The 24,379-nt window shown below is 37.9% G+C and overlaps 1 protein-coding gene across 2 annotated transcripts in view; it reads right to left on the bottom strand.

The window, feature by feature from the left end:
* RDX (radixin) overlaps positions 1-20,768 on the bottom strand; it is a 64,543-nt gene extending 43,775 nt beyond the window's left edge. The window contains exons 1-3 of one of the 2 annotated variants that reach the window (XM_031443758.2): positions 20,599-20,768; positions 7,682-7,751; positions 3,687-3,770 (exon numbers count right to left, since the gene is read on the bottom strand). In XM_031443758.2, coding sequence (XP_031299618.1) covers positions 3,687-3,770; positions 7,682-7,693 — 96 coding nt within the window. In that variant the 5' untranslated portion in view covers positions 7,694-7,751; positions 20,599-20,768. Of the gene's footprint in view, positions 1-3,686; positions 3,771-7,681; positions 7,752-20,598 lie in introns of those variants that run through there. The other variant, XM_031443759.2, reaches the window with a different exon arrangement.
* Between the last annotated feature and the right edge of the window lie 3,611 nt (positions 20,769-24,379).

Below are 24,379 nucleotides of genomic sequence, written 5' to 3' on the forward strand. Positions count from 1 at the left end.
TCCTCAAGGCCCAGCTTAACTAACATGCCTCTGTGAATAAATCTATCATTTGGATAAAATTAACCACTTGTTCCTTGATATTCCCATAGTTCTTTATCTAAACTGCTATTAGAATATTTATTTTATCAAAATTAACTGTATTACTAGTAGAGTGTCTATGTACTCTCTTTGTTTAAAACTAAGGGCAGGGATTATTGCGTTATTCTTTTTAATACCCATGTCATCTCAAAGAATGATGAGCCAATGTTAGGTACTAGGTATCAGAGTAAATAAAGCGGTAAACTGGGATCTACATCCAGGATTATGTCAACAAAAGCATATATTTTTTAAAATTTATATTTAAAATAAAATGAGGGAGGTGAGAGTCCACTAAGATTTTAAAAGCTTTACAGAAAGATTCAACATTAGTTCTTAACTCATCAGTTTACTTTCTCTTTTGAAAAATTTCACTGAAATGACGCACACACACAAAATTAAAAATTAGAAAAAAAATTAGCTGGGATAGGAAAGGTTGCTACATTAAAAAAAAAAAAAACAAATTTCTGGATGATATAGGATATAAAGATTCATACTGACGCAAAAAAAGCTGATCAATGCCAAACCACCAAAACTGTAATGTGGACAAAGAAGATTCCAGATAATTTAATTTTGGCAAAAGATAGGTAGTTCCAACAGAGCCACAGAAAACATTCCAGAGTGGCAGGAGCAGGAAACGTACAAAGGTCAAGAGCAACAGAGAGAAGTGCACAAAGCAGCAGGCTTCAGCTTCTGCCTCGGGCCCTGTGTGAGTCACAGTGCTGCTGAGTGAGGGGGTCTGCCATGGTGGGGCACAAGGGGCAGTCTCCCAACTCCCTTCAGACTCCCACAACACCAGGAGGAGCCAGAGGGTGCAGCACGAAATTCCAAGAGGCCCCAACTCCTCAGTGGCTCTTTCCTCACTTCTGAAACTGTTCTAGGAAATGTTTAACCACATACTTATAAGTAAAAACAAACTTGGGGCACAGAACTACAGTATGTGTATATTTATTTACAAATTATACAATGCTACCATACTAAGATATTAGAAAACATATTTTTTAAATGTTTGAAAGTTTGAAAGACAAAAATAAAGACAAATATTTTAGTATTTTTCCTTGCATCCTAACAGATCATGCTGAGTACTCCTTGAGGATATCACTACTCAGCCTATAGGCTGAAGCTGGAGGAGGAGGCTAGTGAAGGGAGCAAACCGAAGGGCCTCAAGCACTCAACCAGGTCCCCTCCACACAGCAGCTGGCCTCAGACATCTTATCAGAGGTGAGGCTTCGCTACAGGCACATTCATCTGAGAGGACCTCTACTCCTCGGTCTGCTCCTGGGCTGACCCTCAACTTACCCACCTGACAGCTCACAAAGATACTCGCCACACCCAAGGGAATGCCTGCTTTTAGATCCTGCCATTCGCACTCAAGGGAAGTTGTCAGGAAACAGAGCAGGGACTCCAAGAATTAACTGCTGAGAGCCCGTAACAGATAACAATACTCCCTAATTTAGACCTCTTCATTCACAACATGAAATGGATGTGCGTGTGTGTATATCAAATACTATTCTATGTACTTTACATGGATTCTCATTTAGTTCTCAAAAAATCTGCAGAAGGAGTATCACCCTAATCGCACAAATAAAAAAACGAAGCAAAAAGAGTAACTGTGCAGAGCAGAACCGCTGCAGCTGGGGTTCGACCGCAGGCAGTGTGGCTGCAGCCCCACACTCCCCCACTACTACACACTCCTGCGCTGTGATGGACGAGCTTTCATCTGACCTGGTGTCCACACCAGAGCAGTTCTGCCCGACAAACTACAAAAATTTAACTTCTCACTATCCAATACCAAAAAAACGCCTACTTGCTGATTAGTTTTTGACTATCACAAAACATTTCAATCACTGTAAGTATCATTTCAACCTGCTATGGAGAACAATAAATGCTAACTGCACTCACATTTGTATGCAAGGTAGGCTGTATGTACTTACAGGAGGCCTAGAAGCACCAACAGAAAGGAGCATCAGCTCGCAAAGATGAAGCACCTACAAGGCACGGTACACGCAGCTGCTTATTACGACGTGGTTTTAAAACTCGGCTTACTCACACCCAAAAAAAAAGCCTTTCCTCTTCCAGAAAGACTCCATCTTATCAAGGCTTTCAAGTTCACGAATTATCTAATCATGAGATTAAGCTTACTACTTTGTCAAGAAAAGAAGCACCTTTCCAGGAATTTTTAAATTTTTCTTTCATCACATTTTGGATCGGTATGTAGATTCAGAGAATGACACTGGATAAAACCAGGATATGGACCAAGTTACTTGCGATTGTTACGCTAGAGACTCTCGCTCCCATTCTCCACGCTCAACAGTTAGCTGGATCACAGGCTAGTACTGCTCTCCTGCTCGTATGTAAAGTTACCTTCCTCCTTTTTGCAATCACTTCATTTCTCAACCACTTGATTTCTAGTAACCAATCTCTTTCCTTCTTTTCTCAGAAAAACTTGATTACTTACAGTATTATATACAGTATTACCTGGGGAGCCTAAGTAACAAATACTAATAGTTTAGAGGAGGCCCCAGACAATTAAATCAAAATCTCCTGAGGTGGTTTCCAAGTACTGCTTTTTTTTTCTCTTCTTTTTAAAGCTCCCCAGGGTGGCTCAAATGTGCACTCCAGAGTGAGAAAAACAGACCAGAAGTCCAAGTTCCTTAAAGTGACATCACGTTCTAACTCCAGGCCAGCACAGCATGAGCCTGGGGCACCAAACTGCAGTCAGGTGCCTATGCCTCTGCTCCTGCCATCCCCGTGAAACTAAGTCCTCCCAAAGCCAAGTCCCCTGCCGAGTTTATGATTAATCTCTCTGTCCAACTGCATGCCCTTTCTCGTCCCCTCTGAACTCAATCCTGTGCTAACTGAACACTAATCAGCCAGAGTCAGATGACTAAAACTGCTGTTGCTGATAACACCATTCATGCAGTAAAAGTGCTGCTGTATCGTCAGGTATCACTAACATGCACACTCAGGTTGCTTCTCCAGGGCAAGAAGAGCTAACGGACCCCGGAGCCATGGACCACTTGGCCAAAGAATCGTAACTCAGAGACATCCTGACTCCTGAAACTATGATTAAGAAATGTCACACAATGATGATTAACCCCAATTTCTTTGTTCTTCCCCCTTGAAAAAAAAACTCTAACTCAAAAACCAACCTGGAGTAGATCTGAGGCTTGTCTCCCACTCCCTTGCTTGGCACCCTGCAATAAGCCCGTATTTGCTGCAAACACCCGCTGTCAAGAGTTTGGCTTTCTGCACCACGGATACACAAGCCCACTGCTCGGCTACACCCTCTGTCTAGGATCTCCACCTAGTCTGCTCATGGATTGTGCAGAGTATCTTTGAATTCCTTTTAATCCTCATTACAATGATTTGCATATCAGATGTTAAATAAATATCTGCTAATAATTATTTTTAAAAAGTCCTATCTCTCAAATCTAAGAATGAGAAAGAATATCCCTATAGTTGTGAAAAACATTTGAGCAGCTACTGTGAAAAATACCAAGTGCTGCGTTGTTGCATTACAAGTAAAGTCATAGAAAAACATAAAAAGAACTATGCAGCAGCTTCCACACTATGGTGTCAGAATGCATACTTCATGCGGTAAATGATACCTGGTCAAAAAGCTGTTTGCCAGTTGTATTGGGCTGAATGGCAAATTCCAGCTCCGCATCCATTGTAGTTACTCTTACGTTGATCTGCAATAAAAACAAAAGGGATAATCAATAGAAAAGAGAAAATGCTTATTAAGTATTAGGCATGAGTAAATACTTTTACCTGATTTATAAAATAAAGTGGCTTAATGTGTAGGCAGTAAAGAGCCACTCTGCAGTGTACTTAATATTTTCTCTGTTAAAGTGATAGTTTGATGTATTTATATTTATTTTTGATGTACTGAATATAGGAGGCACTAGGCCACATGCTTTTCATAGTCTTATCTGCCACTGCAACAATACTAGATTATGTTCATTTCTACAGAATAGTTCATTTCTACAGAAAAGTTTCAATTACTTGCCCAAGGACACATGGGCATCAAATGGCAGAGCAGGTTTTAAACTCAGGTATAATTGCAAGTTCTTTGAATGTCATTCACTGTGCCCATGCCTTTCAACACAGAAATCAAATATTTAAGTTTTATTTATACTGCAAATGTATTCTTCACTTTTATAAAAAGCATTCATCTGTTGCCTTTTATTTACTAGACTCTTTCAAATTCTAATTTTTGTGTGTAAATAACTTCCTAGTTGAGTATCTCTTCAAAAACTTTATATGATATACAAGTTTCTTCCATACAGCACAGGGAACTATATTCAATATCTTGCAGTAACCTATAATGAAAAAATACGAAAACAAATATATGTATAATATGTATGACTGAAACATTATGCTGTACACCAGAAATGGACACTACACTGTAAACTAATTATACTTCAATTAAAAACAAACAAAAAAACTTAATATGCCTTAACCAAAAGAATTTTTACTCCAGAATAGCATCTTCACCTAGAATTCACTTAAGGTAAAAATCTATCTTTTTAACTTTAACTCACTATCAGAACTCTACATCAGACTTATGTCCCCTTATGTTCTGTTCAAACAACCACATGTACCTCTCTCTGCACATGTAATTTTATCTGAATTACCCTCTCCAATCAAATAAATCTTAGAGCTCCTTCCTTAAAATAATAATTTAGAACACAAAATATATGTAACATATATAGAAAATGAAGCATAATAAAATAAAACCTATTGTAATATAATAATAAATATATATATGGTCTTCATCCTGGGTTCCTGGCACAGAGATCCTAAAATCCTTAAAATTTCCTGAGTAATATATGTGAGAGAAGGTTCTTTTGTTATTCATAATAATCTCCTTTCAACCATACCTGAGTGTGTGCTAATGAGGTGGCTCTAGGTGGGCCCTAAATAGCTTCAGAATGAGGCTGGTAGCCAGAGAAACCAACCAAGAGATTAGAGGATTGGAACTTTCAGCCACCCACCCCACCAACCTCCCAGGAAGGGAGAGGCTGGGGAATGTGTTCATCATCAATGTCCAATGATTTAATCAATCATTCCTATGAAATGGAACCTCCATAAAACCCTAAATGAAGGGGTTTTGAGAGCTTCCAGGTCCTTGAATGCATCAACCTGAGGGGTGGTGCACCCCCAAACTCCACAAAGACAGAAAGAAGCTCCTCTGCTTGGACCCTTCTAGACCTTGTCCTCTTCATCAGTATCCTTTATATTAACCAGTAATAGGAAGTAAAGTGGTTCCCCAAGTTCTGTGAGCTGTTACAGCACATTATAGAACCTGAAGAGGAGATGGTGAGAATTCTCAAATTTTTAGCCAAGTTAGATAGAAGTGTGATTAGCTTCTGAAGTTGGGAGCAGTCTAGTGAGTCTGAGCCATTAACCTGTGGGGTCTGCACTAACTCAGGGTAGTTGTGTCAAAATGAATTAAACTGCAGGACACACAACTGAACTGGGTAACTGCTTGCTATGGAAAACCCACATATTTGATGTCAGAACGTTTCGAATAGAGAAAGTTTTCCTTTACCCGTAAGTCTACCATTCAATTTTTTAAAAACTAGAAATGACAAAAAATGTTGCATATACTAGTACATTTCTTCTTTGTGAATTTGTCTCCAATCCTCCACAGGTAGGCACTAACCTAAACACTCAAACATGACATATTCATTTGTTCATTCACTCCCCAAAGACTACACTGTCACAGATCGAGCATGTATAGGTATGGGTCTAATTTTGTGCTCTTTTTTCTGTTGCACTGGGGGACAATTTAGCTATTCTGCCAATACCATACTGTCTTAATTACTGTATCTTTAAATAAGTCTTGACATCTGGTAGGGCGTCTCCCCTAACTATCTTCAGAACCGGTTTGGCTGTTCTTATCTCTTTGTTCTTACTCTTGACTCCACATGTAACTGTAAATTTTCAAAACACCCTATTATGGTTTAAACTGGAAACTACACTAAGTTCAACAGTCTCTTTGGGGTGAAAAATGACAGCTTTTCAATATTGACCCTTCCTATCCATAAGTATGGTTCTCTCCTTGCATTAATTTTGGTCTTTTTAAATATCTTTTAAAAAAGTGTTTCTGACTTTCTCCATAAAAATAATAGTAATCATTTGTTAATATATATTTCTCCTAAATAATTATGGCTTTTGTAGCTATTATAAATATAGGTTCACAATCCCTTGAGATCCTAAATGCATTGAAAACTGAAGTTTACTAGCTAATTTCTAGCAAAAACTTAAAAGTGATATGAATCCATTTGGTGAATTAACTTACCCCACTTCAAATGACTATTCACACACTGATGTATAGAAAAACTAATGTTTCTGAGGTGATTCAACAGATCCCGATGGAAGTCGTATGTCAAAATATGCTGTATATTCACTTTTCTAAAATCCAAAGAATTCCAAAATACTCAAACTCATCTATCTTAATATTTTCTAGATATACCTATGACCAACGTATATTTTTCTATATATTTTGGTCTTTTTAATTTCTTACAAGTTTTCTGTGTAGAGTCTTATACGGTTTCTATAAATTCATGCCTAAATATTTTCTTTTTTGATGCTGTAACAAATGGAATTCTTTTCACTTCATTTTTTGAATTTTGCTGCTAGTACATAAAAGACAACTGAATTTTTTTTTAAATATGACATTGTGTCCAACAATCTTGCTAAATTCAGTTATTTGTTCTAATAGTTGTTTCGTAGATTCCTGAGGATATTTACATAAATAATCATGCTATCTGTAAATAGAAAAACTTAATTCCTCCTTTCCTTTCTATTGATTGTAATTCCAAAGTGACATCCATGCCAGAAAGTTTCAATTACTACAACCAATGATTTTCTTAAAAAGATTACTGGCCAGAAGAAAATTATTTAAAAAGTAATTTTTTGTTAGATGAAGAAAAGACCATTTATCCTAAGACACAAGGATAAACCTTAGTCACAAATTATATATTATATAAAGCTAAATAATATTATTTATAATATATATAATATATAACTAAATAAAGTGAACATACATATACCCTTAAAAACTCTAAGACCACAGACAACATTTGTACTGGTGTCACCAGCATCAAAGCTAGAATTATGAGAAAATGAATAATGCATGGGCCCTTCTGACCTCTCGTTATTTTCTCCTGTGTAACAGTAAGTTCCTATTTACTGAGCACTGGATGTGTATGTGTAAGGATCTTCTAATCCTCACCATACATACTCTCTGAGAGGTAACTAATGTCTCCAATTTTATATATGAAGAAATTAAGAATCGGAGAGACTGAACTAATCTAACAAAGGTCACTCAGATTAAGTGGCAGAGTGAGGATAAGAACTAAATTGGACCCCACAGCGCACAGTAATCTTAACTACAATGTCACCCATACCTCTTCGTCACTGGCCCATATAACCCTGAACTCTAGTCACATTAACTTAAAACAAACAACAATAATATCAGCACTTTTTTCCCCCCAACAACTCTACCATAATAGTCTGTCTTGTTTCAAAAGGAATTTAATGCTATTGATATTTTATTAAGTAAGCAGTATCAGAAGAAATAAAATTCACTTACTGGTTTCGGCATTTTCCTTCTCTTTTTGTCACCCTCTTTAAAAATTCACTTAATGAATTCTGTTGAACTTCTGTTAAAGAAAGAATAATTGATCTATTATTTTTTATATAGTAATATTTTTACTTAATAATATAATTTGTATAGATAAAACAAAGCTTTAAACTCACGTTTTAAAATGTTATAATTAACATGGAACTCTTATTTTATTCTGATTTTCAATGACTTCTATCATCTCACATTCTCTAAAAATACTTTTATCTGTGATTTAAAACAGCGCACATCTCAAGTAACAGAGGGTAAAGCATACTGATCACCAAGTGAAAGTTTTAATTTAGTTACAGACAAAATATAGTAGGAAAAGGATTACTAAGGGCCCAAATGCTTGCTTTCTCTTTGACTCAAGCGTGCCCCTATACCCAGACCGGTGGACAGAGAGACAGCGAAGGAGGCAACAGATGGATTCGGATTCTAAAGAAATGAACTCAGGAACACTTTTCAATCTTTCTTCTGTACTGCCAAAGACAAAAAAGAAAAGAAAAGAAAAAGGGAAATACTGATTAATGTAAACTACAAAAAGATCACTATTTAAAGGAAATTATTTTTCTCCTTGAAAGTTTAAAAATCCAGGCAGAGACAAATAGATGAGTAACTTTTTCACCTACAGGAGATAAAACAGCCAGTCTGCACACCAGCAATCACCATGCTACTCACCAGCAAGCTAGTGGCCTTCACTGAAATTTAGATTTGTCCTTAAGACCAATGTTAAATTATATCTTCTCTCACTAAGGCAACAGAAGTAAATCTTAATCTAGGAAAACCAACATATTATTTTTGGGTAAATGTTCTTACAAATATCTAACAAAATTGGGTTTTCTTCTTACAAAACTACCAAAAGATCTAACATTCTTAACCATTTAGTTGTCTAGAAAAAATAATTATTCCTATTTGAAAATCTAATAGTGAGAAGTGTACTAGATAATTACCTGAAAATCAGCTTATCAAGTAATATCTCTGCCAAGAAATTTTATTTGTTATACTAACATTAACTAAATTAATATATAATTTTTAATTTTATAACTATATTGTCAATTAACAAAATGGAAAACTCTCCAAGTTGAAATAAAAACAAAGGATCAAAGTTAGGTCATTTCTTTAAATTTTAGTCAATCGTGTGTCAATAAATCTCTCTATAGAGGGAATTCCACATCGTAAGAAATTTCTTATCTAATACACTGGGATATGAAATTCAGTTGGAAGTATTAAATTCCTCATTTCCTAACTTGTCACTTAACTCTTAGCTAAGAAATGATATTCTCTATCTGTAATTGCCTACTTTCATGAACCTAAGTGTACTTCAGCTATCTTCCAATTCTATGTCCTCTTTTCATCTCTACTGAAGACTTCATCTCAGGTCTTAAAACAGCCTCAAAACCAACCTTTCACATCATTTATAAGCTGGTAACTCCCAACTCTGTATCTCTAGACTTGCTTGCCTAATATGGCTTGCTCAATATCTAAATGATACGTCAAAGACAACATGGCTAAAACATGGCTTAAATCCCTACCCCAAGTCAAATCCTCTTTTCCCAAAAGTCTTGGTGACATATTTCCAGAAAGTTATTCATAGCATTCTCTCCATTTTTTTTTTAATATCTTTACCACATCTACAGCTCTGATCCCCTTTCTATTCCTAACACAATTAATTTTTGCCTTCCCTTTTGTAACTTATCTTGCTGGAAGTTTGCTTCATTGATTGGTCAAAAAACCAGCTTTCAGTTTTATCGATCTTCTATTTTCTTTTTCTCTTTTGTTAATTTCTGTCCTCATGTTTCTTCTCACCAGGTGGCTTTTACTCTGCAGCTCATTTTCTAATTCCGAAAATTTAAAGTTTACTTAAGTAATTTCCCATCTTTTTTTCCTAATACATGCATTAAGGGCATAAACTAAACATGTCCCATTGCAACTCCAAATACAAAGTGATCCCCCTACTTTGCCAGCGAGAGTATTCAAAAATAATTTTCACTGGATTGTATAAAATAACCTCATTCATCAGACATGAGACCTGAGCATCTATATCAAACTTCTGAATCACACTGTTTTCCAAATTACATGAGCATTTTTTTGAATCTAATTATCACTAAAATGTTAATCCCAGGCCACAACTACCCATTTATATAAAACATTGGTAGGATATTATTTTTCCCCTCCTTGTTCCGTTGGAAAATATTTTGTTTACTTTTTTTTTTTAACTGGAGGTACTGGGGATTGAACCCAGGACCTTTTGTATGCTAGGCAGGCACCCTGCCATTGAGCTATCCCCTCCCCCAGAACATATTTTAATATCCAGTGTTACTGTATTATTTTTAAGTGAGTTTTAAAATTCGGATCTGTTCTAGATTTCTTAGCCTCTTTTTTTACACTTAAATCACTTTTCAGATGAACTCCATGAGCTCTCCAAAACCACATGGATTAAAGGCATTTCTGGTCAATGTACCTTTCTTAGACAGTACTTTCATGCTCAAGAGAAAGAGAACATCCTACAATGAGAGAGTTCCTATGAAAACAAATATAAATCTCCTGTTTGGGGCAATAACTTTTGGTAAAAACGGCTTGTATTTGAAACTCTACTATTTCTCTAAGTATCACCTTAGTGGCTTGCCACTAAGGTTTTTTACATATAGCTTTTTCATTGCTGTTTACATCTGAATGTTTCAGTTTCCAATTATGATTTCTAATCACTACTAAGAAGTTTTAAATTTTCCAAGGAATGATCAGAGGCCTGGGAGAAGAGTGCTATCTTTTTATTATTTATTCCTAAGTTTACTATATATACTATAGTCAAAGGATTCATTAAGACTTCCTTTATACTTAGTGCTTAATCAGTTTAGGCTTTTGATTGTTCCAGATATAAATGAAAATAATGTTATTTTTCACACTTGATAAGTTAGATCAAGCCAGATCAAGTATTTAATGTTTTGTTTAAAATCTCTCTACTCTCAGTTTAGTCTAGTTAACTATATTGAAGGAAAAAAATGTATTCAATTTTCCCAACTCTGATTGTGGATGTTAAAATTTCTTCTTGTGTTTATTTATATGCTTTCAGGCTGTTATCAGGTGAATAAAGATTTAGAACTGTTTTACCTTTCCAGTGAATATTTCCTTGTTTCATTAAGTAACAATTTAATTGCACATATAATTCTAAATTAACTGTTATTCCCTCAGTATTTGGAAGATACTAGTTTTCTTCTGGAATCTGCTACTGCTGAGAAGTCTGCTATCAATTTAACTCATTCCCCTGAGGTAATATGCCTCTTCTCCCGCTTTCCTTCAAGTTTTTTGGTTGTTTTTTGTTTTGTGTTTTGTTTTGTTTTTGGTGTTCTCCAGATTTGCTTTTATTTATCTTGTTCAGGATTTAGTAAGCGTCCTGATTCTGAAGACTCATGCTTTTCTTAAATTCTGGAAGATTACTACCCACTGTCTCCTTCCCATTCAGCAATTCTTATTAGATACACGCTGGGTATTTTATTCTCTAATCCATGCCTACTCTTCATATTTTCTATCTCGTTACCTGTCTGAGCAACATTCCTCCAATCATTAATTCTCTGCAGATGTTTTTAACATTTTACCTGTCCCCTAGTTTAAAATTTCAGTGATTATATATCTTAATTTCTAGAAATCCATTTTTGTTTTTTAAAAAAATGTTTAAAAATGCTACATTATTTTATACTTTCCATTGAATCCTTTCATTCCTATGTTTATTTTATGTCACTATAAAACTATCTACTATTTTCAGTTCATTATGGCTTGTTTCTTTATGGAGTTTGTAATTGTGGAGAGAAAGTCATGTCCCTAGCCCACTCCCCAGTGTGGGATTCCTGCAAGCCCTGAGCTGTACATGTGTCCCTACAGTTTTTTCAGGTTTGCTCCTACCAGACTACTAGAAATTTAATTTAATTGTCCTAGACCAAATTTTACATTAACTTCCTCACTTAACATTCTATTACCACATCAGACCCCATGGCCACACCCTAGAGAAGTTAACAGACCCTCGAGAGAGCCTACTCAGGTACTGATGATCACTGTTTACTAAACCATATGGCTGTGATGCCCTTCCTGTGCCATCTCTCACTGGCAAAGAAGAACAAAGGAAAGAACATGAACACTGATTATACACCAGACTGTAAGTTAAAGCATTCAAACTACAGAAAGAGTGTTTTCAAACACAGGACCTGCTAGGCAGATAAATAAACATCAAGCATGTAGGTGTGCAAAATTTCTTAAGTTATGGATTAATCAAATACTGGAATTAAATGAAGGTAGAGTTTTTCCCTTTTCCTTTAAGAAATAATTTATCCAAATTTTCAATATCAGCATTATTTCAAGGTATACTCTGTAGAAAAGGACCTTTTAAGCAAAATAATCCATATTAAAGTCTTAAGTTTAATAAGAGAGCTCTGCTGACATAAAAGAATAAACACATCATAGGCCAACAATATGCAAAACCAGGTTTTTACACAAACTAATTAACCCTTTAAAATCTCCCACAAACTTAACTGATCTATGTGAGCTGTGAGGAAGTAAGGAGCCTAACAAAAAGCCTTTGCAAATAAGGATACGGTTGGCCTCTAAAAAAAACTTATAAAAATGTATATTTTCAGCCAGTGTTCTCTCTTAAAATTCAAGTAGCACCATAAATTGCCTCCATATTTCTGGAAAGTAAGTTGTCAGTATATAACAAAAGCAACAAAGCTTTTTTGAACAGGAAACTTCTGAAATATACTCCGAAGAAATAAAGTAATCTGTACCAAAATATTCTCAGCAGCACCAAGATATTATAACAGCCAATGATCAAAATCAAAACCACAACTAATGCTGAAACTATGTGACAAAGAAATGGACAAACTGTGTCAACATTTACATGAGGATAAGTGAAAAGGCAGAACACGTAGCCACCCATTATAACTAAGGAAAAAAACAGGTATCCTTACAAAGGATATCTGGATATACAGAACTGAGCACTTAATACTAATCGGGGGCTTATTTTTGTTAAGTTACTAATTTTAAAAATCAGATGAGAAATATAAAAATGTATTTCACTAAATTGCTTATATATCAGTTTGTTCATAAGACAGCATGATATATATAAGAATTTAAATTTTTTAGGATGAAGCTGTGCATAAATATAGTTAAAAACCTAAGTTGTTAGCCAATTTAGTGATTATTAAAAAATATTTATATCACAATAATATTTAACCTCAGTGGTACATTTCTAGTCCTCCTATGATTGTTACTAGCATATTATTTTTTTGAAAATGGCATCTGTTAGGAGTAGAATGGACAACTTCATAAAATGTCACTGGAAAAGCCGAGGTGCCTAGATACATGTGGCTGTACCTCTCACTGGTTCGTGTTTAAAACTAACTTTGTCTTTCAATGTCTTCCTTTACTTCTTCTCTAAAAAAATGATTATATCCACCTAATCCATTGTCAGAGCATAATAAAAATCAACTCTTCTCCCCACTACCCTCATAACAAGTAACTTATTGAAGAAATTTACTCCTTCCTCCCTACTCTCCCTAAATTTCGTAAAGTGGTCTTACCTCTCCTCTTTTCCACAGACTCCCTCAAAAGCAATCATGGCAAGCAGTATTAAGAGATGCTGCCAGCTTCTCCCATCTCCCATTTCCAGAAAATTACACACATGAATATGTACTCAAACACAGCACCACATTTTAGAGACAAAACATTCATACAAACATTCTCTTTTTTGTCCTTTAATGCCAAAGGTGACCCTTAAACAGCCTCCTCTCCACATCATTCAATGGAAAAACAGCCTCACGTTTAACACCTTGAGCTCTATTCAGTCAGCGGCACAACAGACCTTCCCCACCTGTCAGTGTTAAAACAGGTGTTAAGTCTGTCCATACGGGACCTACACTGATGCTTCAATAATTTATACCAGGCTGCCTAACTTTACTCTCATGATACTCTTTTCCTCAAGCCTAATTGTAATTCTTTTTCTGTCTTTTGAGACACCATCTCTGAACAGAACTGGGGTCTCTCCACATACCAAAAAATTACAAAAGACTCTCTGCCAACGTACTGGGGCACTGGGAAGCAGGGTAACAAAGAAAAGCATAAACTGAATTAATAAGGTAATTCTGACAATCAAATTAACACACTAACAGCATCTACCAAAACAGGTCTTAATCATTTTTTTTTTTTTTGGCAACATGGGACCCTCTGGTAAAGCCTATGAACCCTTTCCTAGGAAAGAATTTTTAAAAGCACACACAAAAAAAAAAATACACACTATTCACATAAAGAACCAGTTATACTGGATTACAGTCATCAAAATATAAAAAGCACAAATTCATGATACAGTAATATATATGCTTTTTAATTAATCTTTAAAAAACAGTATCTCCCAGTATATCTAACAATTAAACTTTGAAGTAATGATGGGTTTTAAGTGTCATTTGAGATCTGCAACAGTAACACATCATGAAAATATCTGTGATTTCTATTAGAAACAGTCTCTGCTACTGGGCCCCACATTCATAACAGACAAAAATGGGTAAATAAAGATGTAACTTTTTTCCCTATTCAAGTTCACAGATTGTTTTAAAACCCAAATACACAAAGAACTATGCTTATTACATTTTTTAGCTCATTGTTAAATACTTAACTTAATAGCAATAATAATGTACTTTTGCTTATTTAATGACATGTGATTCCCTAAGTGAAGCAAAAAAGACAAGAATTTTTAGCTCTGCTTTGTAAAAAAAAAAAAAAAAAGAAATGAAGAACAAAAGCAAGCACACGGGTAGTAAATGGAAGTATCTGTACAATGCTCACTCTTCAGCCACTTTACCTACATTATCTAATCCTCCTCCTAACTGCCCTTCCTGCCTCTGCCCAAGGTAAGCAGCACAATCCCTCTTCTTCCAACAAGCAAACTGAGATTCAGGTGACAGACTTGCCCCAAGTACTAGGGCTGGTGTCAGAGGTCCTTCCATGTCTCAGTCCCGTGCTCTTCCGGGTACCCTATTCTGCCTTTTTCTGACATCATTTTACACAAGCTCACCCCAATTACCAGAGCTTTTCAAGAAGTTAAAGCTCTTCCTCTGTTGTCTTCAGGTCAAAAAAACCACCTCTGAAGATGCTGTTAAGTGCACATTAATACTGGTACAATCACCCCTGTAAGTTAATTTCCTGTAAGGGCGATGAGCAGTTCTAAATAAGGTATGAAGTACTTGCTTACATAAGAACTGACCTGTTCAAGGAAATAAAATATTCAACATTTTTGAGCAATATATACATGCTACTGAAAATGCAAAGCAAATCACTAGAAACTTAAAAACAAATATAAAGCAGAAAGCAATGTTTCACACTGCATTTAAATTCTTTTCTAAAAGAATTTTGTAAATTTAAAAGAAACACCATACCTGTATTGTTTCCTGAGAGTTAAAAAAAAAAGACAAATAAAACATCACCTTTTACAAAAATTAATTTTAAATGCTAAAAGGTAAGAAAGCTAATTCAATTTACATTTAACGAAATATCAAAAATTCATACAATAAATGTTTAAAAATGAAAAATCAAACACAGGTTCATGTGAGTCACCTAGGTAGCAGGAAAGAAAAAAAAATCTCAAACTGACCTGAGGAATTCTCACAATTCTATACTTTTTATGTCTTGAAACACCAGATATTACTGTGTCTTATTTTCAAAACATAATAAAGTCAAAATGTTTCTTAAATATCTAAAATTAGACAATATTCTCTCATGCAGACACTAAGGCTATATGGCAATTCTATCATTAAGCTTCTAACCTCTGAAATATTCAATTCCCCTTTTGAGAAATCGAAATGGTGCCTGCCTTACAGCAGGGCCTCAGATGTTTGTTGACTTTGTTGGTGAATTAAGCTTACATATAATATTCACTTGAATTTTTCTGTTAATTACCATCAAGGGCAATATTCTGCTGATGTTTTATGTTGTAAAATAAGCAAACTAATATGCAATAGGCTACAAGAGACAATAACCATGAACCTGAAAAAAAACAAACTCCTCCCCAGTAGGTCTCCCAAATTCAGGGAGGCCTTTATGACCTTTACTTAAGACTCTTTCAATCTCATTTAACTTGACAGTCAAATTAAATTTAAAGGCTAGAAAAGCTGACACATTTAATAATAATGATAATTATCATGCTGCTTGTTAATTAAATGAAAATAGTAAGCACTTAGGGTAAACAGTCATCCCCTGGTATCCACAGGAGACTGGTTCCAGGACGCCCCCTGTAGGTACCACAATCTGTGGATGCTCAAGTCCCTTACATAAAATGGCACACAGACACACACACACACTGTATCTGCATATAACCTACATACATCCCCCACATACTTTAAATCATCTCCAGATTACTTACAATATAGTGTAAATAAATGCTATGTAAATAACAGTAAAAACAATGTAAATGGTATGTAAATAGTTGCCAGCATGTGACAAATTCAAGTTTTACATTTTGGAACTTTCTGGAATTCTTTTCCTCAAATATTTTCAAGGTTGTCGGTACCCACAGATGAGGAGTGTCAACTGTACTACCAACTCCGCTTAATAACCAAACTAGGGTTTTTTATAGTTTTTCTAAATCTAGAGTCTAGAAACAGCTTAAATATCAAGAGTTCTCATAATGGCTAATAATGTTTAATCCGTTCCACACACTCACTAAAAGCCAAAGGGTGATCAGAAGCAATTAACCACGGTTGAGATTTCCTGTGTTTCCATTCCCCCTTTTACTGAGGGTCCTTCCATTACACTTGTACTCACTTTATTCTGAGTACTACCAGGATTTTTGGTTACAAACACCTAGTCTGGTTAACTTATCAAAATGTTACTAGTTAATTCACAGAAACAGTAAGATTTTTTTTTTTAAGTACAGAACAAGAAACAACCAGAATTCACATCACAGACCGTGCTCACAACACTGTTGCACTGACTATAAACTCCAGTTTACACGCACACGAGCTTAAGAACATAACACAACACTTTATGGTACACAAAATGGCACATCTGTATTCCTGTTAAAGTGTGAACTTCTCATCTTAACAAATGCAGAGAATATCTAGCATATGATCATAAATGCGTGAATGGATGAATTATCCCATAAAGCAGGGGTCAGCTAACTTTTTCTGTAAAGGGCTAGGTTAAGTAAACTTTTTAGGTTTTGCCGGCCGCCGGCCATAGTCTCTATTGCAACTCTTGTTGCAGCTCAACAGCAACCATGGATAATATGTAAACAAATGAGCTATCATGTGTTCAAATAAAACTTTATTTACAAAAACAGGTAGTAGGCTGGATTTGGGCTACAAACCAGATTGCTGACCTCTTCTCCAAATGGTTAACAGTAAAGAGCGTATCATTTTCAGATAAATCAAGTTTACTAGAACTCAAAAGTTTCTTATTTCTTTGTATATAAACGGTGTAGAAAAGTAGAAAAGAATTTATTCATATGCATTAGATCACTTGATGTAAAAAAAAAAAAACCCACTTACCTTATTTATATATATAACCAGCCTCTATAAAAGGTAATTGAGAATTCTGCCAAAAGGTTATTGATATTACAAAGAAAAAAAAATACAAAACTTTGTGAATTTTCAAGGATTTCTATACATACTGGTTATTCAAAGAAAAAAAGAATTTGACACAACATTGTAAAATGACCATAACTCAATAAAAAAATGCTTTTTTAAGAAAAAAGGAAACTAGATAACTCCTACATGAATTACCCCCTCTTCCAGGAAGCTTGAAGCTAGGATTCATTATTAAATGGAATGAAGACATAAAGAAGTGAATCATATGGACCACATTTCATTTCCAGTCCCCAGGTACAAAGCTTCACATATCATATGGATATTTCACTACCCAAAATCATAAACCCTTTTTCAAAAGACACCATTTTTCAGTGTCAATTATATGCCACACCCTAGGAACAAAAAGTGAATTTCACCTTCAATCGTTAATCAAAAAATTTTGCATATGTACATAAACACTTTTGAGATTACAGGAAATTCCATTTTTATTTCATTCAAATGATGAAAATCATAGAACTATTACTCAATGCTCAACACAGTAATAAATCCCCTTTCAATGTTTGTTACAAAATAACCTTATTTTTATAGAAAATAAGAGATATAAAGTATATGATAGCCTTGTATACATACTGGCATTTTCTATATACTACAAGGAATGGCTAATAGCAATTACCTCTGAAAATAGGACTGGGAAAGAGGATGGGGGGGGAGGCGGCTCTGGGAAGGGAGGCGGACTTTTTACTTTTCCCTTAACATCTTCAAAGTTTTTTAACTTTGTGAAGTGTATTACTTTTATTAAAGTTTTAAAAAATGATTTAAAATATATGTTCCATATAAATTAACACTGGAAAAGAAAATACACCAAGGACTAATATGGACAGGAAAGGCAGGATTTTACTGAAAGAGGCTAGAAACTGAGGAACTCTCTGGGGTCAGACTGGCCACTTCTGCCACCCAACAGGTGAGCATATACTTGCTGCAGACATTAGGAAAGTTCCTCTGAAGGGCTTTTAACAGGTTTAAAATAACCTTGTAAAGGTGGAGTCTACAGCAACCCAATCCAGTTCCACTGAATCGGGAACTCCAGGGGTTAATACCAGGGTAGTCAGAAATGCCCCCTTGCTCTTGTTCTGCAGGAGGTCCAAGCCACCCGAGAAACAGTGACTTCCTTGACTTTCCAGATTTACAGCAGCAGCATGAAATTATGATAACCATACCCTACCAAGTAAGTTCACCAACATAGCTATCTTCACAATCTTAAAAGAACACATTTTTTTAGGCTTTGTTCTTTAGGAAATATTGGTTAAAATTTGCCATTTTTTTCAAGTGTAAGTTAAAATACATTATGTTAAAAATGGATGAAAAAAACAAGACTCCCATCAAGATTTCAGCCTCTGTTATATTAAACTATATACAGATTATATTAAAAGGTTGAGAACTGAAATTGAGATAAAAATAAAGACTTCCATTTCAACAGCCTGCCAAAGATAAAAATAATAAAATTCAATTCTGCTCTTGGGAACAGTGAAGCCAAAAAAACAAAAAATAACCCTTCATCCCCTCCCTGAGACAACTGAGAGTTAGCAAGAAACAGAAAGAACAGCAGTCTGTCATTTCTCACCACAACAGGAAAAAGAACAACCAATTTAATTTTCAGTTAAGTAACACAAATGCCCAAAACAAAGAGCAAACTCAACATACTTTCCCCACGCCGAGGTTAATTACATTTAATTTCTGATCCTCTCCGACATGCTCTTCCATGTTTGGGAGTATGGGAGTGAACAAAAACAGTGTATAACCCACAAGGGCAAGAATTTATAACATTGCTAAATGCCATAAATTTTGTCTCATTTAACTAAAAACTGTAAAGAATTCCAATGCAAATCTATTCATTCCTTATTAATAATATATTAACTGTGTATTAAATCCCATCCTATATTAAAAAAGTGATTAAGCAAAAGAACAAAGTCAGTGCAATCCTTTTTACAGCATACCATTATCTCCAAAAGGAGTGCTGACTATATTTTGCCACATTTGAGGTAATTATGAGTCTCTGGAAGATAAAGCCATTGGTGAAAGCAATGTAATCCTGAAAAAAAAATTTTTTTTAAATGCAATCCTGAATATTAGCCTCTCTTCTCAAATCCAATAACGCTGTTTTGGCAAGTAGATTAAGCCATTATTTATCCAGCAAAATGAACGGGACAATTGTTCATTCAGAGCTCCGTCCGAAATATAAAAGTGTTTAGTGTTCTCTAAAAAAAAAATGTATGCTCCGTAAACAATAGGTTGCAATGTCTACGTCCAAGTACTCGTTTTTCATATTAACCCTTATTTTACGTTTTCACATGTACATCACGGCCGTCTTGGTGCCACAAAATCGCAACCGTATTTTAAAATTTACCTCTGATGAGGTTGACTTTTAACACATTTCCAACCTCATTAATAACCACTCCTTAAGGGGGGGGGGGGATACTAAATACATGCTGTGAATGGTTAAAGAACCATACCACATCTGCATAGGAAGTGATGTGATCTATTCAAACTGGAATAATGTCCTGCCACCACCCACTCCTTTCAAAGTTAGCCTGGGAATTGAGTTCACAACCCTTTTAAAGAAGGGGGGGGCTGTAATGTACTCAACTTGTCTAGAGGGGTCGAAAAAACTCCATCAGGCTGCCTCAGAGGAAGGCCGGAGAAAGTTGCGGGACCCCGAGGCCGCCTGCAGCAGCGGCAGCAGCAGGTAGAGCGGGGCGGCCCGACAGCCGCCCACGCCGCGCAGGTGCTGGCGGCGGGGAGCCGCTCACGCCCCCATCCCCGGACCGCAGCATCCCTTCGCCACCAGGGCGGAACGCACGCTCTCTAGTAATCCAACACCCTCACTTTCCAACTGGGAAAGAGCAGCAGCCCTCACAAATGCCCTCCCTGCAGGGCAAAACGGGCTGTTTCCCAGGCTCAAATCTGTATTCTCGAAGTACCTAGAAGGGACGCGCCGGGCCGAGCCCCGGGCCGCGCCCGAGCCGCGGGAACCCAGCAGAGCCGGGGCGCCGGGGGTCCGGGCCGACGCGAGGAGGGGCGCGCGGCGGCGTGTGTGGCCCGGACGCGACTCGGGCCGAGCCTCGCGGCGCCCGCCCCGGGAGCGGCCCGGCCGGCCGGGGCCGTCAGAGCGAAGGCGCCGCGGCCCGTGGGGCGCAAGCTGAGGCGCGCGAGGCCCTCGCGGCGCGGCCGCCGGGCAGCACGCGGCCCCGCAACTTCTCGCCGCCACCTCAGCGGCTCCGGCGGGGCCCGGGGGTGGGGGAAGGGAGGGCGCCGGCGGCTTACCCCGGGAGCGGGCGGCTCCTTCCCGCCGGGGCTGCGGCCGGGCTGCGGCGCGGCGGCGCCGGGCGGCGCGGCTGCGGCAGGGAGGGAGAGGCGGTGGAGAGAGCGCTGGGCCGCCGGAGCAGAGAGGCGCCGCCGCCGCCACCGCAGACAGCTCCGCAATATGGCCGCCCGGCGGCTCCTGGGGGGAAAGGCGGGGCTGCCCCGCGCCCCTCGCCTCCCCCTGCCGGCCGGCCGGCCTCGCGCCGCGGCCCGAGAGCCAGCGCCGCCGCCGCCGCCGCCGCCGCCGGCGCCGGGGCCTCCCGCGCCCCGCCCCGCCCCGCCCCGCGGGCTCGCGGCCGCCCGCCGCGTGGGGCGTCGCCCGGGGTCGCCGTCCGGGGCGGGGACGTGCTCGGGCGGGCTGCGGCCCCGCGGGACCCGAGGGAACGCGGGCCATCGCGGAGGCGAGGGACTCCTTCCGGGGAGGACGGCGCTTGGGCGAAGCCCGCGGTGAAGGGAAGCGGAGCCGCCCAGCCCGCGGCTGGGAGCGTGCCCGGGGCCTAACCCCACGGGTGGAAACTTGAAACTCCCGCTGCTGCCAGAAAACTCACCCAAGGCGTTGCCGTCGCCCCCAAGGAGGAATTCTTCCCACAGGGAATGCACCACCCGATCGAGCGTGTTACTTGGCTGTTCAGCTTGAAAATCCTGGAGCAGGAGAGAGAGAAACGGGCCTCCCTTAGGGGGATTTATATATGTAATAAAGAGCTTTACGTCATTTTGGCAGGTTTTGCCTATCTAGAAAAACTTTCTTATTCAGGGGCAAGGTTTAACCGCCCTCCCAAAACCTCGATGAATGTGGCCCCCAGTCGAGAGTGCGGATTTTTATCCGGGCAAGGATATTTGATAAATTTGTATTATCTCTGACATTCTTTGGCAGTGGGAAGGAGTCGGTTAAGGAGAAAATACTGGAACTCGGACCCCAAAGGGCAGCCAAACCAAAATTATCCTAGACTTTATGAAAGTGAGACATTTGATCATGGTCTGACTCTTAGCCCATTCAGTTTTCTTAGTGCCTGGGACTTCTAGTGTTACCTACTCCATACTCCCTCTCCTCTCACGTTTTCTGCCGGGATTCAAAGAGCAAAACTTGCCGTGAGTGTAGCATTAGCAAGTGCACAAAATCAGATTAGCGTAGCGTGTCCTGTGTGCGGTGCTTTGTATAGTTTACTTTTTATGAATAAACTTTAGATTCAAATAAAACCTCAGGAGTGTACTTAACTTTTGTAGAACAAATAATTCATATCCTTCCTGCCTTCGCATTTGCCTTCCCTGAGACAGTAGGTTTTCTTTCAGGAACACTCTCTCCTGGTCACTTTCACTAAACGTACCCTTCAGTGAGTTTCCACCATTGCCCTTTGAGACCTCTCTGAACAATTAAAAGCCTCAAGAGTTAAACTGAAAGGCCTTTAGAGTGCAAATTCCTCAAGGATGGGAGCCAGGTGTGTGCTTTTTTTTTTTTTTTTTTTTTTAATTAACTAAAAGATTACTCCCTGAACTTCTCCGTGGGGTGCAAGAATTATTCAGGTAATTGTTCACCCTTCCATAGCAAGCTGCATGCATAAAGATAGCCAAAGTATTGTAAATTCTTAGTACACTAATCAAACAAAATTATATAACACACTTTTGCAACAGAAAATGAAGCGTTCACTATCTTTTGTCACATGCCAGGCACTGGTGTGAAACGCTTTACATGACTGTCTCTTTTAATAATTACAACAACCTGAAGTTCGCAGTATATATTATTATTAACCTTTCTTTAAAAAAGCCAGTGAATAAAGAGGGCCCGCAAGGAGTTAAGTAATTTGCTCAATGTAACACAGCTAAGAAGTGGCAGAGCTATGACCAAACCCAGTAATGTTTGACTCCAAAGCTTTGATTTTATCCTATACTTTTCGACAGCAACCAGACCAGAAATTGTAACAGTTCCATCAGCTATCATATTGGTAAATATTTAAGTAAAAGATAATATTCAGTGCTGGTGAGATAAAAGGGTGCTACCAGACATTGTGAGTGGGAGTGTAAACTGAAACAACTTGTGTGGAAAGAGTTTGGCCCTGTGATTCAACCTATAAAAATGTTCATGCTCTTGGAACCCAGAATCCCGTATCTGGGATTCTTTCTGAATGAAATAATCTGAAATTGAGCAAAAGTTTTATTCATGAACTGTATGTTACAATATTATTTAGGAGAAGCAAAAGTAAAAATTATAGAAACTAAATGCCTTAAAAGTAACTATATCTGTAGCATTTTAGGTAACAATTTTAAATGTGTCATGTATATAACTTCATGGCAAGTTGTTTTGTTTTGTTTTGTTTTTTTTTGATAGTATTAAGTGGGGGAAAAAAACCCACAAGTTATGAAACTAACCATGCAGTATGATCGCAACTATGTTTAAAAAACAAAAACAAAAACTATAAGGTGTTAGAAAAAAGAAAGCTTGAAGCATGCACAGAGGGAAGACCATGTGAAGACCCACGAAGAACTTCGTCTTCAAGCCAAGGAAGCCTGAGGCCACCAGAAGCTGGGAGTGAGGCCTGGGATGGATTCTCCCCCACAGCCTTCAGAGGAAACCAATCTTCCAGCATCTTGATTTCTTACCCTAGTCTCCACAATGGCAAGACAATAAAGTTCTGTTGTTTTAAGCCAAAAAAAAAATAAAATAAAATAAAAAATAGGAAAAGAAAGACTGAAACCCAGAGTTATCTTCAGATGTGTTTCTGTGGGCATTCCCACCCCCCACCCCCTTATTCTATTCTTCAGTATTTTCTTTATTACTTTTGCAGATTAAAAAAAAATTAACTGAAAATTTTCTTTCTCAAATGAGAATTGAAATTCTCATTTCTGGAATTTAAGGGGTAATATTTCTGACTTTAAGGGGTAAAAATCACACACATTTGCTAAAACTACTTTTTAAAGAAAAATCTTTTATTCTCAGTAGTTACAAAAAAATTTTTTTATATAGTGCATAGTATGCATTAAAAAAAGAAAGACAAAACCAATTTATTACAATCTGCTGTGAAGCCTTCCATGCTAGAATTCCACTCTACCCCACCACAATATATTGGCTAACTCTGAATTCTGGGATTCCAACGATAGTTAGAAAGCATGTCTCACTAGCACAAGAAAAACAAGAGTCTTTCTTGAAAATGAAAAAAAAATCCATTTTTGCAAGTATGGTTTATAAATAAAAGGGGTTTTGTTTGTTTGTTTTTAATCTAGAATTAACACTGAGTTCCAGCCCTTTGCTAGTTTGAATAAGACTTGGTCTCTGCCCGGAGGATTCAGTAATAGGGAAGAAAAACAAACAGTGCTGGGTAATATGCACCATAATAAAGATACACATAATGTCAGGGGAGACAGAAAAGAGGGTAATTAACTCTGCCCAGAGAAAAGAAAGAAGGGCGGGATGGGGGGAGAATAGAGGAATGAGTAGAAGTTTCCTGAGAGGAGCCAGTAAAGGGAAAGGCAATCAGCTGGGAAGACAGAGTAGCAAGATGGGCTTTAGTTAGACATAAGGATGTTTATAACTGGAGATTTCAGAAAGTTGAGTTGAGATCCATTTGGGAAATTCAGAATTTGTCCTTCATCCTTGAGGAAATAGAGTCTGTAAGGGGTATTAAGAAGAGGAATCATGGGATGCGATTTCTGTTAGTGAAGTAACTGGCAGCCACGTGCATTGCGCGGCAGAGAGGTTCAGTGACAGTGACACTGGATGGTTAAGATCACGAGGGACACCTAATGTAGA

The sequence above is a fragment of the Camelus dromedarius genome, chromosome 34, assembly GCF_036321535.1.
Source record: "Camelus dromedarius isolate mCamDro1 chromosome 34, mCamDro1.pat, whole genome shotgun sequence".
Lineage (NCBI taxonomy): Eukaryota > Metazoa > Chordata > Mammalia > Artiodactyla > Camelidae > Camelus > Camelus dromedarius.